The 13,461-nt window shown below is 50.4% G+C and overlaps 1 protein-coding gene across 1 annotated transcript; it reads right to left on the reverse strand.

Moving 5' to 3' along the window:
• Nucleotides 1–9,884: 9,884 nt before the first annotated feature.
• Nucleotides 9,885–13,191, reverse strand: LOC149333022 (pfs47 receptor-like). Its single transcript, XM_089555960.1, has 2 exons — nt 12,988–13,191; nt 9,885–10,358 (listed from the first exon to the last, which is right to left on the reverse strand). The coding sequence occupies exons 1-2, from the start codon at nt 13,174–13,176 to the stop codon at nt 10,044–10,046; spliced, it is 504 nt and encodes a 167-aa protein (XP_089412086.1). The 5' UTR covers nt 13,177–13,191; the 3' UTR covers nt 9,885–10,043.
• Nucleotides 13,192–13,461: the final 270 nt, after the last annotated feature.

Genomic DNA, 13,461 nt, shown 5'->3' on the forward strand with positions numbered 1-13,461 from the left:
TTTGTATTTTACCTGTTACCTTGTCTGGGAAGTTCGTTCTATGTGCCGGCAGAGAGAGGGAAATTATGGTTATGGTAGGGAACACAACTGGCGCAGTCGGCAGGATCCTGCTTAGGCTGAGCGGAAGAACTTCACCGGGGACAAGCGACAACGACGACGAGAGTGGCGGAGGGAGCGACCAGGCTACCAAGGAGACCCACCAGACCTCCAGGCTCATCTGACCCAGCCGGGGCACCGACAGCGACGCTTCGGTAGCTAGGCGAGTACCCGTTTGGTTTCTTGTGCTTGCGTGTAATGTCAAAGCCTTGGGTTTTGAGGAGTGACATCGCTAAAGAAACCATAATGGCGAACTTGGGTGTAGATGGGGAAGGAGGAGAGGTGCCGGCGCTAACAAGCGAAATGGTAGAAGGCCGTAGTAACGCCTCGCCACAGACGGCGTCGGAGCAGCAAGAAAGGCTGCTGGAGTTACAATTGAAAATTGCTGAAAAGGTCCTAGAAACAGTACGTTTACAATCGCAAAGTGGAGTCGCGTCCGTCGAGCGGAGCAGCTGCTCAGGTGCGGATACGCGGTCGGAGGAGGACCGGAAACTAAAATTTGCTAGCCTGTTGAAGGGGGTACTCGCGACAATGCCTACTGAAGAAGCACTAGTGCCGGGTTGGTTCGAAGACATCGAGGCAACATTGGAATCCTACGATGTACCAACAGAGTGGTGGGCCGGACTTGTGTTGCCGCGACTCAGTGAGAGGGCGCGGGGACTCCTTACACGTCTGTCTTCAGATGAAAGGCGAGAGTACGCCATTCTAAAAAGCAAAATTTTGCAGGGACTCAGATTATCAGCTGCGGAGTACAAACGCCTTTTCCAAACATCCAGCAGGAGACCGGAAGAGTCGTGGGAGCAATTCGCGGTCAGATTAGAGAATTATTGGGAGTACTATGTCGAAAGCAGTGAAGCAAACTCGTTGGAGAAAATTAAACAGCTAGTAGTCTCAGACCGTCTGAAGGATTGTCTCAGCGCAGACGCAAGAGCACACATTGTGCTAAATCAAAGCCAAAAGCGAGGATTCCTTAAACCCGAAGATGTTGCTACGATAGCACAGGCATTCGAGGAGAGTGTCAGGTGCAGAGTAACAGCGGGAAGGACATCAAGTGCGAACGAAAAACAGAAAGCTGAAGGGACACCGACAGCACGGCCTTCAGAAAACGCTAGCCCCCATTCGCGGCGCAGGAAACAATGTTTTAATTGCTACAGCTACGGGCACGTAGCAAAGGAATGCCCGCAGGGCGCATTATCAGCGAGGGAGGCGACAAAGAAAAATCGTAGTGAGAACAGAGAGGTCGTTGCTCGGGTAGCCGCGCCACTTGAGGCGGGGGACGCGCCAGTGCGAGTAACAGAAGTCGGCGGGGCCAGCACGGTTACGCTAAAGAGTGCAGGTCAAACTTTCGACGCGCGAATAGACTCCGGGGCGGACTTGACCGTCATTCGCAAATCACTATGCCCAAGGTACGACAGCGCAGGGTCGACTATCAAACTGACAGGCGCGTTTGGAGAGCAAGTAGTTGCCGAGCTAGCATACGTGCCGATGTCGACTACGGAGGGCGCTCCAGGTATCTCATTTTACCCCTCGGAGAAGGGCATACTGTGCGCAATCACCGACAAGTTGGCAAAGGGCATAGACGCGCTGATAACCCCTAATGATTACGAGCAGCTCTTGGAGGACAGAGTGGCAGTACCACCTATCTGCGAGCCTGAAGGCGAAGATGAGAACTTAGACCCAGGGCAGGAATCGTACGAGAACGAGAGCGGGGAAGTAGTGCGCACATGCGAGGTGACCGTCGAGAGCACCTCGCAAGAGGCAGCGCAAACGACGCGGCAGACGTTCCGCGAGGCGCAACGGATGGACGAAACGCTGAGAGAAGCATGGGCACAGGCGAAGGAGGGCACGCACGGCATGCTCGTGCGCGACGAGCTGCTTTATCACCGAGAGCACGTCGCCGGGCACGAGTGCTGCCAGCTCGTTCTGCCATCAGAACGCCGCAGGGAAGTCCTAGAAATGGCCCATGATTCCGCATGGGCAGGACACCTTGGCGAGCGGAAAACTCTACAGCGCATTAAGGCGTCATTCTACTGGCCAGGGGTAGCCCGCGATGTGAAGCAGCACTGCCGCACGTGCCATGATTGTCAGATGAGAGCCCCTATGCGAACACAGGACCGCGTGCCGATCTCACCTTTAGCTAGACCGGGCGTCGCATTCCAAGTGGTAAACACGGACTCTGTAGGCCCGCTCGAGCCGCCTTCCGCTAGAGGACACCGTTATGCTTTATGTGTAGTGGACGTCCATTCAAGGTGGCCAGAAGTAATATGTTTGAAGGCCTTGACTGCGAGGGCTACTTGCGACGGGTTACTAGAAATATTTGCGCAACTAGGTGTCCCAGAGACGATCTGCTGCGATCAGGGCACAAATTTCACAGCTAAGTTGACTCAGGAGCTCCTTGCAAAGCTAGGCCCAAAGGGCATTCGACGAGGTCAAGGCTAGGCTAAAGTCCGCGACAGCGCTACGCGCGCCAGATCCCACGCGAGACTATGTCCTCGCCACAGACGCGTCCGACTTCGCCGTCGGCGCGTGCCTAGCGCAACTCGACGAGGAGGGTAGGGAGTGCCCCGTAGCCTTCCTGAGCAGGAAACTGAGTCCGGCCCAGTCCCGTTGGGCCACCATTGAAAAGGAGGCTTATGCCATCATTTGGGCACTAGAGAAACTCGAGGAGTGGGTGTTCGGCACTAAGGTGCGAGGATCACCGACCATAACCCTCTTCGCTACCTCACCCTTTGCAGTCCACATGGTGCTAAGCTCACTCGATGGTCGTTGGCTCTGCAAAAGTACAACCTCACAATAGAACACAAAAAAAGGGGGTCCAAAATGCCAACGCCGACGCCATGTCAAGGCTTGTGGGTGCCGGCTAATCTCCAGCGGGATCTCTGTGTGTACGGGGGAGGGGTCAGGTAGTTCTTTTTTTTTCATTCTCTCTCTCTCTCTCTTTTTTTTTTGCGGTATTGGGAGATAAGTGGGAGAAGGCTTTGACTTTGCACGCGGCGCGGGAGGCCATCGGGAACTCCCGGCCGCCGGGGCTCGGGCTTGTCGAGCTATTCTGGTGTGTTGTGTTGCACGCTAGGAAAACCATGCAACACAGTTGGTGCGGAGGTGTTACGCTCGACTCCTTCCGCTAAAGCGCCGAAGCATCGGGACGGCCCCTTGGTGCCGTATGTGTTAAAGACGCGTAACGCCGGTCTACAAAGAATCTCCAGACATCTGGAAACTGTCAATAGACAGGACTTCGGAGAGGCGTCGGCGTGGCGGCCCCGGCACCCCGAAAGCAGGGAGCGGCGTCAACAAGGGGACCCCCTGGTGGTTTATGGGGGGACATCCGCTGCACGGGAACGGCTCAACTCCCATTAGCGGTGCCGAACCCAAACGAAACGCAACGGCATGGTGTGTCGGCGGCTGTTCTGTGTTGTTTGTGGCCAGCGCGGGTGCTGGCGTGCTCGCGCTTCGGTAACGGCTTCCGGTCTTCCTGGAACCTTTCGGCGCAAGTGCGACGCCGGCCCTCCGTCCCCGCGGCTCGCTGTGAAGTGCAGGCGTCAGACTCGTGTTTCGGCTGACGAATGGCTCGAACTCAACGGCTTGTCATCGTTGCCGCGAGGGATCGGCCGGACAGCATCTTCGAAGAAGTGGCGAGGGTGAACTGGGGGACGTCCTTGTGGGCGGACCACTACAATGGACACGTGACCCAGTTCACAGTGATTGGACGCATGCTTGATTAACTAAATTCCCCAACTAGGGACCTGGGGGACAGGACACCCTATTTAAGCCGCTGTTCGGCATGGAAAAAAGAGGCTTTTTCTTCAATCTTGTAACCTTGTCTCCCTACTTTACCTTCTTGTCTTACTTTCTTCATGTAATTAAACCTTTGTATTTTACCTGTTACCTTGTCTGGGAAGTTCGTTCTATGTGCCGGCAGAGAGAGGGAAATTATGGTTATGGTAGGGAACACAACTATGCCGTTAAAAAGAAAAACTCTCAAATCATTCAGGAGCAGCTGAAGATTGCGAACAGTCGGCACGTGAAAATTTCAGAAGACTGTACGGCAGGAGGGGCATTGTGCACAAGTCTCCAGATATAGATTGTATCGCGGACTTACTCCGGTGCACGTCTTTCGCCTCATCGCCTGTCAAGCCGTTCATTCCTGAAAAGCTTGCCGGCACAAAAGGTGTTATCCGCGATGTCTATCCTTAAGCAACACCCCAATAAATTCTGGTGGATTTCCAAGATGACGGAACTGGCATTGTGTTCCTTTTCGCTGTATCAGGGAGGCTAGTGGTTCTGGTGTGGTCTTAGAATCAGTAATTGTGGCTTTTGCTGAGTCCTCTTGCTCATACGAACTCACAGTGTAGCCTATTGTCTATGGCCAAGCCCCACTGAAGCCACGACCATTGCAGTGTAGGAGCTGCTGGCGGTTTGGCCGCAGCAGCAGGTGATGTAAATCGGGGACGCGCTGTCGCATTTGGGGTGAAGATCACCCATCACATTCCTCCCATTCTGATTCAGCTAGCTGCTACAGTTGCCGTTGTGCTCACAAATCTGACGATCTCTTATGTAAGACGCGTGCAGCTGAGCAGACTCTTCTAGATATTATTCAGAGAGCCAGGTGCTCGCGAGCAGATGCATATGCCCTGCTAGATAGAAAAAGCCACTCCTATACAGGTATTGTCCACGCAACCGGTACTGATGAAGCCTGCTTGACAAAGTCATTTGTTGCTGCTGTGGAGAAGGCTCTTGCTGGCGTGCGCGATCATAAGATCAGCACGTTTAGCGACGCCCTGTCACAGGTGATGCCAGCTCAGGTTCCTTCATCTGCTTTGAGTAGCCAAAAACCGTCAACAAGTACTTACTCTATGTAGCTGTTGACTCAGCCCAACCATCTACTACTATTCCGTCAACACCAGCATTGACGACTGACACTGAAACACTCCCTTTCGCTAATATTTGCCACTCTGACCTAGACGCGTCATGTCCAACTCAGAAGCGTCACGCTTCGTCCCTCATCATATTCTTCTAAAGACTAAAAAAGGTTCATCAGGTATCACGAAGAAGTCTGACGTGCTGGAAGAGGCTGATGCCGCCTGATTTCTAAAAGAATAACCCTGGCGGAATTAAAAGTCCTCCCAAGAAATTGCCGCGCCATCGCATCTTCCTTCCATGATTTGCCGCAGCTGATGCTTACGCATAGTGCAGACATTACTTAAGGAAACCAGGCTCTCTTCTAATCGGCCCTTCTCACTTAAAGGGACAGTGAGGAGAGCTCTATTGATATTTTCTTTACAGCAAAACCCGATAGTTCGGCATTTCATGGCTTTGTTGCCACTTAGCCGGAAGCGAAAGGGGCATTTATTTCTAAGAAATTTGGATTCGAAGTTGAAAAAGTTTTTCCCGCCACTCTGATTCAAACTTTGGATTCTCTTATGACGACACAGGACTAAGTGACGTGCACATGACGTAACGCAGACTCCGTGATTTCTGGCGGCCAGCAGTACGGCCTGGCAGCAGCCGAAAAGAAAGCTACCGCCGGCCGCACGCTGAAGGCATCTGTCGGCTATTGCGGCCGTCGCTACCATCGCTTCCTTTACGTTTGCACCGGCGTTTTGCCAGCGTTACGATGGATGCCGTTGACGAAGTCGTCAATGAAGTTCTAGCCAATAGACACGTTTAGCATACCGTGCACCTTGTTACCCTTAGCGGAATACCGGGAGCCCCCTACGGCCGGTGAGCAGGCGCTGATTGGTCCCGATGCTGCAGGCGCGCGCGTAGCTGCCGGGTACGTGTCGCCATCTGGCGACGTCAAGGAGATTTGCGCAGGCATTGGCTGCGCCCCACTGATTCGTGGCTTCTCGTGTTCTAGTGTTGCTAGAACCATTGGTTCTAGCAACACTGTATTGTCCTATGACGTCATCACCCTTGTACTTGCGAGTTTGGCCTGTGGCGGTGATACCTGTATTTTGGTTCTTTTTGTAATGAGGAGCTGGTATTCTGTCGATACAAGCCAACTTCAATTTCTCCTCAGTGTCCTTTTAAGAATTTCCTTGTGTTTAGAACTGATATCGCACGAACGGCATGGGGGGGGGGGGCTTGTCAATATTAATTTCAACGAAATTTAATCATTGTGCAAATGTGGCACAAAAGTTATGCGCCCGGTCTGTGCGATCCTTGTAGTCAATATCCTTGTAGCGCGCCAACATTTGCGAATATCTACTTTTCCGCTGGCGTCCATAGGACCGATAGCTTGGTAGCTTTACTCGGCAATCACAACAGCTTGGTTCTTGCGGAGGGACTTCAGTCCGCATCATGCTATACGGGGTTTCTGCACAGATGTCAGTGGGCAAGTATTTTGGTCCTGGATGTCTACAAATGATGAGCGCTGCTACAACAGCGGTGCTGTTTTATGCGGGCCCATTCTCATTCAGCAACTGGCTTGAATATAGCTGTTAATGGGGTTGGGGTATCTTCGTGGTCTCCAGTTGACTGCGGTACATCAGTATCAAGGCGCAGTATCCTTAGGGTGAATGGTTCCACGGAAAACTTGGTTAACACTGTAAGATTCAAGAAATTACTAGGTCAGAGATTATCCTCTAGTGTCCTCTCGGTTAGTTCGTACCGGTTCTGTTTTTGCGGTCGAGAACGGATGAAAACGAAAGCTTCACAACGGGACCTCGTGCTTTGATCGCCAGGTGGCTAGTTTTCGCCTCCAAATGACCTTGAGCTTCGAAAGCAAAGGAAATGCGCATAACTGGCCGCCTCGGACAGAAGACACTTTAGTAGCGGTTTGAGCTACGAAATCAATGGATCGGGAGCTAAGCTACGTGGCGGTGGTGACAGATGTGCGCTGCATGCGTTGGCACTGACAAGAGAGAGAGAAAACTTTATTGTACAAGGAATTCGGGGCATACCCCAGGGCCCCCGCACGACCCCACTGCACTCAAGTGTTTATGTTCCTAAGGTCCATAACACTGGCAGCCCGGCCGGTGGCGATGGTCTGCACGGCCGGGTCCTCCGAGCGCAGCAGGGTCTCCCAGTCCTTCCAGGTCTTGAGGTTCTCTAGGTCCCGCGGGGGAGGGTCCGCCGGGCAGAGGGAAAGGATGTGGAGGGAAGAGGCAAGAAACGCGGAACTGAAGCCATAGGCCTTCGGCGTTCATTGTGTTCATTGTCGTTTTCGTTGGGGTTGAAAACGCTTTACAATGCGATGATTATAAGGAAAGGAAGTGCGCATAACTGGCTCCCTGGTACCTGGGTCGATGGACGCCTGAATCGCGCTTATAGGTACGTGGGGTTGTAGCGACAGAGCAGCGGCGGCAGCGTTCGGCGAGGCCGAAGCCCAGAGCGTTCTCTGCGCGAGCCAGCGTTGTCCTCCGCGTGCCCACCGCTTCGTTCTCTTCCGCGTGCCGATACGGTGGCGCTACAGGGTAACAACGTTTTACACTCCGATGATTTTAAGGAAAGGAAGTGTGCATAACTAGCTCCGTGGGTGAGTAGACGCCTGAATCACGCTTATAAGTACGTGGGGTGATGAGAGAGAGAGATGTGGGCTGCATGCTCTAGCGCTGACGAAGTTGTGGCAGACAAGCGGCACTGCTGCAATAGGCCGCAGCGTTCATTGGGTGAGCAAACTCTCGCGATCAACCAATAACTGCCACCTTCCAGGGTTACATTGTGGGTGTGCTGCCTATCCAGTGTCCGGAACGCAGTCAACGTTACAGTCTCCAAGCAGCTTATAGCTGCCCGATACGCCGTAGCTTTCGCTCTCTAACGAGGGTCAGCAGTACATGAACCGCAGTTAATTTTTTAGCCCGTAGAAGAGCCGTATGACAGATCGACACGCAGGACCACCTTTTTCATCCAAATCTCTGTTCAGTGATCAGTGCACCTTGGTGCAAGGGGTTTATGCTGTGCAGGACAGGCCACCTGAATGGTTGCCGGTTCTTGACGCATGTGTATGTCTACCGCAATATTGATATGCTGGTGGAGTGGAGTGTACGAAGACAAGAAAATGTGTCATTGCATCGCTGAATATTATGTGTGTATGAAAACATTTGGTAGCTCAGCGGATTTGGTTTGCATGTCATAACAAAAAAAATTGGCTGAAGGCTTAGCTTGGTTAAGCCTGGCTGATTGCGAAAGCAATAACACCTGGCTGCGCTTGGTTCTGCTGGTAGTTTTGTTTCTCGAATTCACGCGTAGCAGACTCGAACTCGCAAACTCTTATCTCTTGTTCTTCACGTCGCTGAGCCACGATGTCACCTTCTCGAATCACCACAATGCTCTGCTCTTTCTTCTTGGCTGTATACTGCAATCTTCTTTTAGCAAGCCGCTCTTCTTGCTGTTCCGGTGTTTCTTCCGCACGGTGTTTTCTTCTCTTGTGATTATATCTTTCCGCACTACTCATAGATTCTTCTTCGGCATTAAGTAAAATTAAATATAATTATATGAAGTAATCTATTTATTGAATTAATTAATTGACTTAGTTAAACTAATTAATAAATCCTCTCCTAGCGAGCGCCCTCACGCGGCGGGCCGAGGAGGCCGTCACGGGGTAGCCGCCGCGCCGAGCGAAGGAACGACTACGGCCGAAGAGACGAGTTGGGGCCCCTGGTCTCCTCTGGTCGTGACGTCACGCTGTCACGTGGTCGTGCGCCGCAGCTGCGCCGGAGCGAAGGAACGACCTCCACCGACGGCAGAAAAGTGCTAGCAGTATTGCTTTCGCAATAAAAGTGCAGCGACTGCATAGCGCTCTCATACAGTGGCCAGTGAAGCTGAACTTTTCGAATCCTAGTGGCGGAAAATTTTATTTCATTTATTTGCGGTCAAGCGCAAGGCTTCAGCGGTGGCTCGGCTTTTGCAGCTTTTGCCTTGAATTACAGCTTTCGCTCTAAAAAATAAAAAAGCGGACCTGAGGCAAGTAAATTTTTGCAAAAAAAAAATGTATCTGCCACCATCAGCGCCCCTACAACCGGGGAACAGGCTCAGGGGGGAGGTTTATGGAAGAAAAACCATTGATTTTCATGCAGTAATAATAACAAAATGCCATATGACTCCTTTATATAAAGTGTATTTGCGATGAACAGGAGGCGATGGGATATTTGGTTTTGCATGTCCAGGATGTATAATAGCAGTCCGAGCAGTTGTGCTATTTACCGGATCCACAGGCACACTGAAAAATTCTGCCCCTTTATATCTTAGCGAGGTGGCGGTTATCGAGCTGGCTGCAGGTTACCTATGTACTATCGCGCTCAGTATGAGCTACACCGCGCGAGCACCCGGGCTACACTAGCGCAGTGTAGGTCATACTTAGCGTGATAGCACGCGTATTATCCATCAAAATTTGAAGCCGCAGCGTTGGCTGAGTGTCAGCGTGCCTGGCATCTGACTCGAAAGACGCACGTTCGATCCCAGCTGAGGAGGCCGCATTTTGATGGAGGTGAAATTCTAGAGGCCGGTGTGCTGTGCACTGCCTGCGCACTTCAAAGATCCCAAGGTGATCTAAATTATAAAGTTTCCTCGATTACGGTGTCCCTCATAACCTGAGTCGTTGTGGAACATTAGACCACATAAAACCAAATTATCCCCAAATTTTTATCGTGTGTATAAGCTGGAGCAGGATGCAGTGAATGATCTTTTGCAGTTATACGGTTTCCTGGAAATGCAAAAGCCAGCCGAGCAATAAACGCCAAATTCATCGATATAGATGCAGAGTAAGTGGCATTTAAATGCACAATTTGCACCTCGCACATTTGCAGCCGCGCCATCCATTCTTTTGAAGGATTTCTGGAATAGGATACGTAGAGAGTTTGAGGAACCACAATGTTTTAACTCAGATCCATTGATTCCTTAATGACTTATCTTTGGCTTCTTTAAGAAGCTACAGAAATAAGAACATGTGGGGAAACTCCACCAGTAAATAACCAGTATGATTATTTATATGGAAACAAATTTTCTTCCTAAGGCATACACCTCAGTGGCTCTTTTCTTTTATGCGACACACGAGGAGGCATTGCATTTTTGGCACCCGCAGACGAAGACTTCTCGACCAGAACCTCATAGTCTGTGTAGCAGTATTCGCGGCGTCTATAGGAGATGTAAAGACATCCGCGGGATCGCTGTATTTTTCCCACGATCAGCATTCCTTCGTGCTGAGCTCGGCCGATGTAGAGTGGCTCTCCAGAAGAGGCTCTGCCCCCTTTGATGGCTTCTTCAGGCACATAACCGTCAGAATCTTGAGTCCACTCAAATGAAAGGCCGCGAAAAGTCAGCACCTGTCAAGGAGAGATACGAAATACGTTATATAGCATCGACATGGTGAAGCCTCTGGAAGCAAGGAAGGAAGGAAGTTGTTGATACGTCAGGTACGGTGTTAAATAAAAAGTGGAGCTTGTCACATTTGTGCACACTTATTGCGAGTACCGGCTAAATTATATTGGCTGCAGGGGCCGTATGACGTAAGCTGACCATTTAAGATCTTCCATCACGTTCTTTTGGTCCTCTGTGATTGGTAACTCCGATGTACTTACGACTTTCAGGCGTCCGTAGGAAGCGACCCGACCATTGAATGGCTGGTGACCGGTCCCCACCATTGGCTACAAAATGAGCCAATGGTGAGGTGCCCCGCAGCACTGTGTCAACAGAGGACGACCGGACCTTACCGTTGGCCGTGATACGCGGCCAGTAGGGAGGTTCGGTCGGCAACCACACAATCGCCGGGTCGCTTACCACACACTCTTGAAAGTTGCGGGTATATCTGAGTGAGCAACGACAGAGGACCAAATTTACGGTAAAATATACAACGGTCTGATGTGGAAAGTAATGCAAGTGATCAAAGTATGGAAATGTTGCAGTTAGCCGTGGTCCTGTGCAAAAACGCTTGTTCATGATCATCATCGTTACTACGACCAGTGCCGCAAAAAGACTTGTCCCACACATTTTCAACTAACCCGATACCACGCCAGATGCGGCCACCTTATCCCAGCAAACTCTCTAAACTCACCGGCCCACTGCCCCCCCCCCCCCCCCCCCCCGTCCTGTCCCCCCCGTTATACTTGCGTTCTGCAAAAATCCAGTCTTTTACATTTTAGCGAACAACGCTTAACTCGCCTTGGCATCTGTTATCGGCCCATGCCAATTTCTTTTTCTTCCCGTCTTCGAATCCCGTCTTCGAAGTGAAACGTATAGGCGGTGTTGTTCTTGCCAGGATAAGACTCGCTGACTTTGTTCCGGCACGCATCCAATTATGCGTCCTGCTCTTGTTTCTTTCGGAACGTGGGTCTCGACACCTCCAACGCGTTGATGAACCCGTCCCTGCACGCCATAGGAGCCTTCGCCGTCCCCAGCATGGCAGAGCCTTCAGTCTCTGCTATCCAATTCGTGACAGTCAGATGTCTCGGTGGCACCATCCGATTGATGGAAAAGGTATCCTGGGCGCCTGGTACATTTCCAATGATGACGTCGTACAGTGGAGTCTACAAGCACCGAGCGATGGACTTAACCGAAAAATATGGCGACGAGTTCAGCACCTCCGCCTCAGGGACCTCCAAACTGCTGCCATCCGCCAGGAGCAGAGTATATATCACCAGTAAAAGCCGCTTCGAGAGCCAGGTCCCTACGCACCACGATACTGTTGGTACCAGCATCCCGCAAAACAGAAAAACAGAGAAACAGAATTCTTTTCTTGTCGTGAGTTCACTCCGGTGGTCTGGATCTGCGGTCACTGCTTGGCCTAAATAGATAATTCCCATGCCACCTACACCTCTTTATTACTTTCCGCAGTGTTGCTTTCTTGTAAGACTCCCGAATATTATGTTAGTTTCTGCTTGTTATTTTTAAACATGCTGTTTTGCTTTTCTTGCATATATCATACATCATGCTTTACAATTTGTTCCCTGAGTTACTCAGCAAAGCAATGACACCAGCAAATCGAGAGATTACAAAGGTATTCTCCACTAACTGTTATCCCGAACTCTTCCCATTTCATGTCTCTGCATGGCTCCTGAAAATGCACGGCGATTAGCATTGCAGAGACCACGTCTGCCTGCCAGATACCATTATTTATTGGGATTTTATTAATGACTGTATGAAGACTACGGTGGCTACGCAGCCGCTTTAATATATTTTACAGTATTTTTACATATGTTTCTTCGACACCGTGGTTCCGGAATGCCTGCATGTCTGGTGAGGTTTACATTCAGTCAAATGTTTTATCGTAATCTATGAAGGCTACACATAAGGGTTGGTTATATAGTCGCTGGTTGCAGTCGGGGAATTTTAGTAGATAACATAGAATGTGTACGTGTTGGGCAGTGAGAGTGTCACGAAGGATCAGGTTTGGAGAGGAGATCGCATTATGTCTCATTTAGCCTCCCGCTGGGTGAAGCTATAATGAATGCCCCTCTGATCTCTCTGGGTGCCTCGAGGAGCACACAACGCTCGCGATGAATAATCTTTCACCTTGCAGGTGCATTGTAAGCTTAAGGCTATGGGTAGTGCATGGCTCAGGTGAAAACTCTTTGCAGAGAGACTGATGAGCCGCCATGCCTGCTTGTAATAAGAAAAGCTTTTGTATTTTGAATGGCACAATTTCATAAACAGCAGTCACAGCTTGCCCTCAAAGAATGTTTACTTCGAATTGTACTGTTTTATTCCTGGAAGTGTATGTAGTAATGACCAGTATGAAACTTAATAATTCAACAGCATTCAGTAGTGAAAGCTTCCAATGTGTTTGGGCTAAGCTGACGTACCAGTATTTTTCGCAGCAGATTTCCTCTCAAGGCGCATGATTCCCGTGCTACATTTTGACTCGTACGTAAAAGTTAATTCGATTCCTAAATGAAAATTTTTTGGCCCATTTCATAATTTGTCTACCCGTGCGCACCACTCCGACAGTTTCCTTACTTGGAATATTTCGTGGCGGTACTCGCGGCCGGCGTAAGGAACGTAGCAGCAGCCGTCACCAGGCACCACCTTCCCGGGAATGACATCTTTTTCGTGTTCCGCCCGGCCAATGTAGGTGGTCGCACCGTGTTCTTCACCTCCGGGCACAGCGTCGTCCGGGATGATGCCCCGGTCGTAGAATGCCCACATATATGGGATGCAGGCTGATTCCGCTAAGCTGCAGACTGCCGGGAAAGGAAACGGCGCATTTATATTTATTTATTTATTTGTGATACCCTCAGGGTACAGAGTACATTTCAGAGGGGAAGGGCAGTTGATAACAAGAAAAATAAAGAAAGCACAATTCATACAAAACTATAGAACAACTGAGGCAGGATAAAAAGAAGTGAGCAAAATTAACACGGAACAGATTAAGGAAATAGTTTAAGAACATTACTAGTACGTGGAGAACGCAACACTACAATAAAATACAAA

The sequence above is a fragment of the Amblyomma mixtum genome, chromosome 8 (assembly GCF_055824585.1).
Source record: "Amblyomma mixtum isolate Tamu chromosome 8, ASM5582458v1, whole genome shotgun sequence".
NCBI lineage: Eukaryota > Metazoa > Arthropoda > Arachnida > Ixodida > Ixodidae > Amblyomma > Amblyomma mixtum.

What these genes read in the sequence shown, in the direction of transcription:
- LOC149333022 (XM_089555960.1), bottom strand. Translation starts at nt 13,176, where the DNA reads ATGTGGGCATTCTACGACCGGGGCATCATCCCGGACGACGCTGTGCCC. An exon ending in ACCGCCACGAAATATTCCAA is followed by an intron (nt 10,359 to 12,987) that starts GTAAGGAAACTG and finishes TCTCCTTGACAG; the next exon opens with GTGCTGACTTTTCGCGGCCT.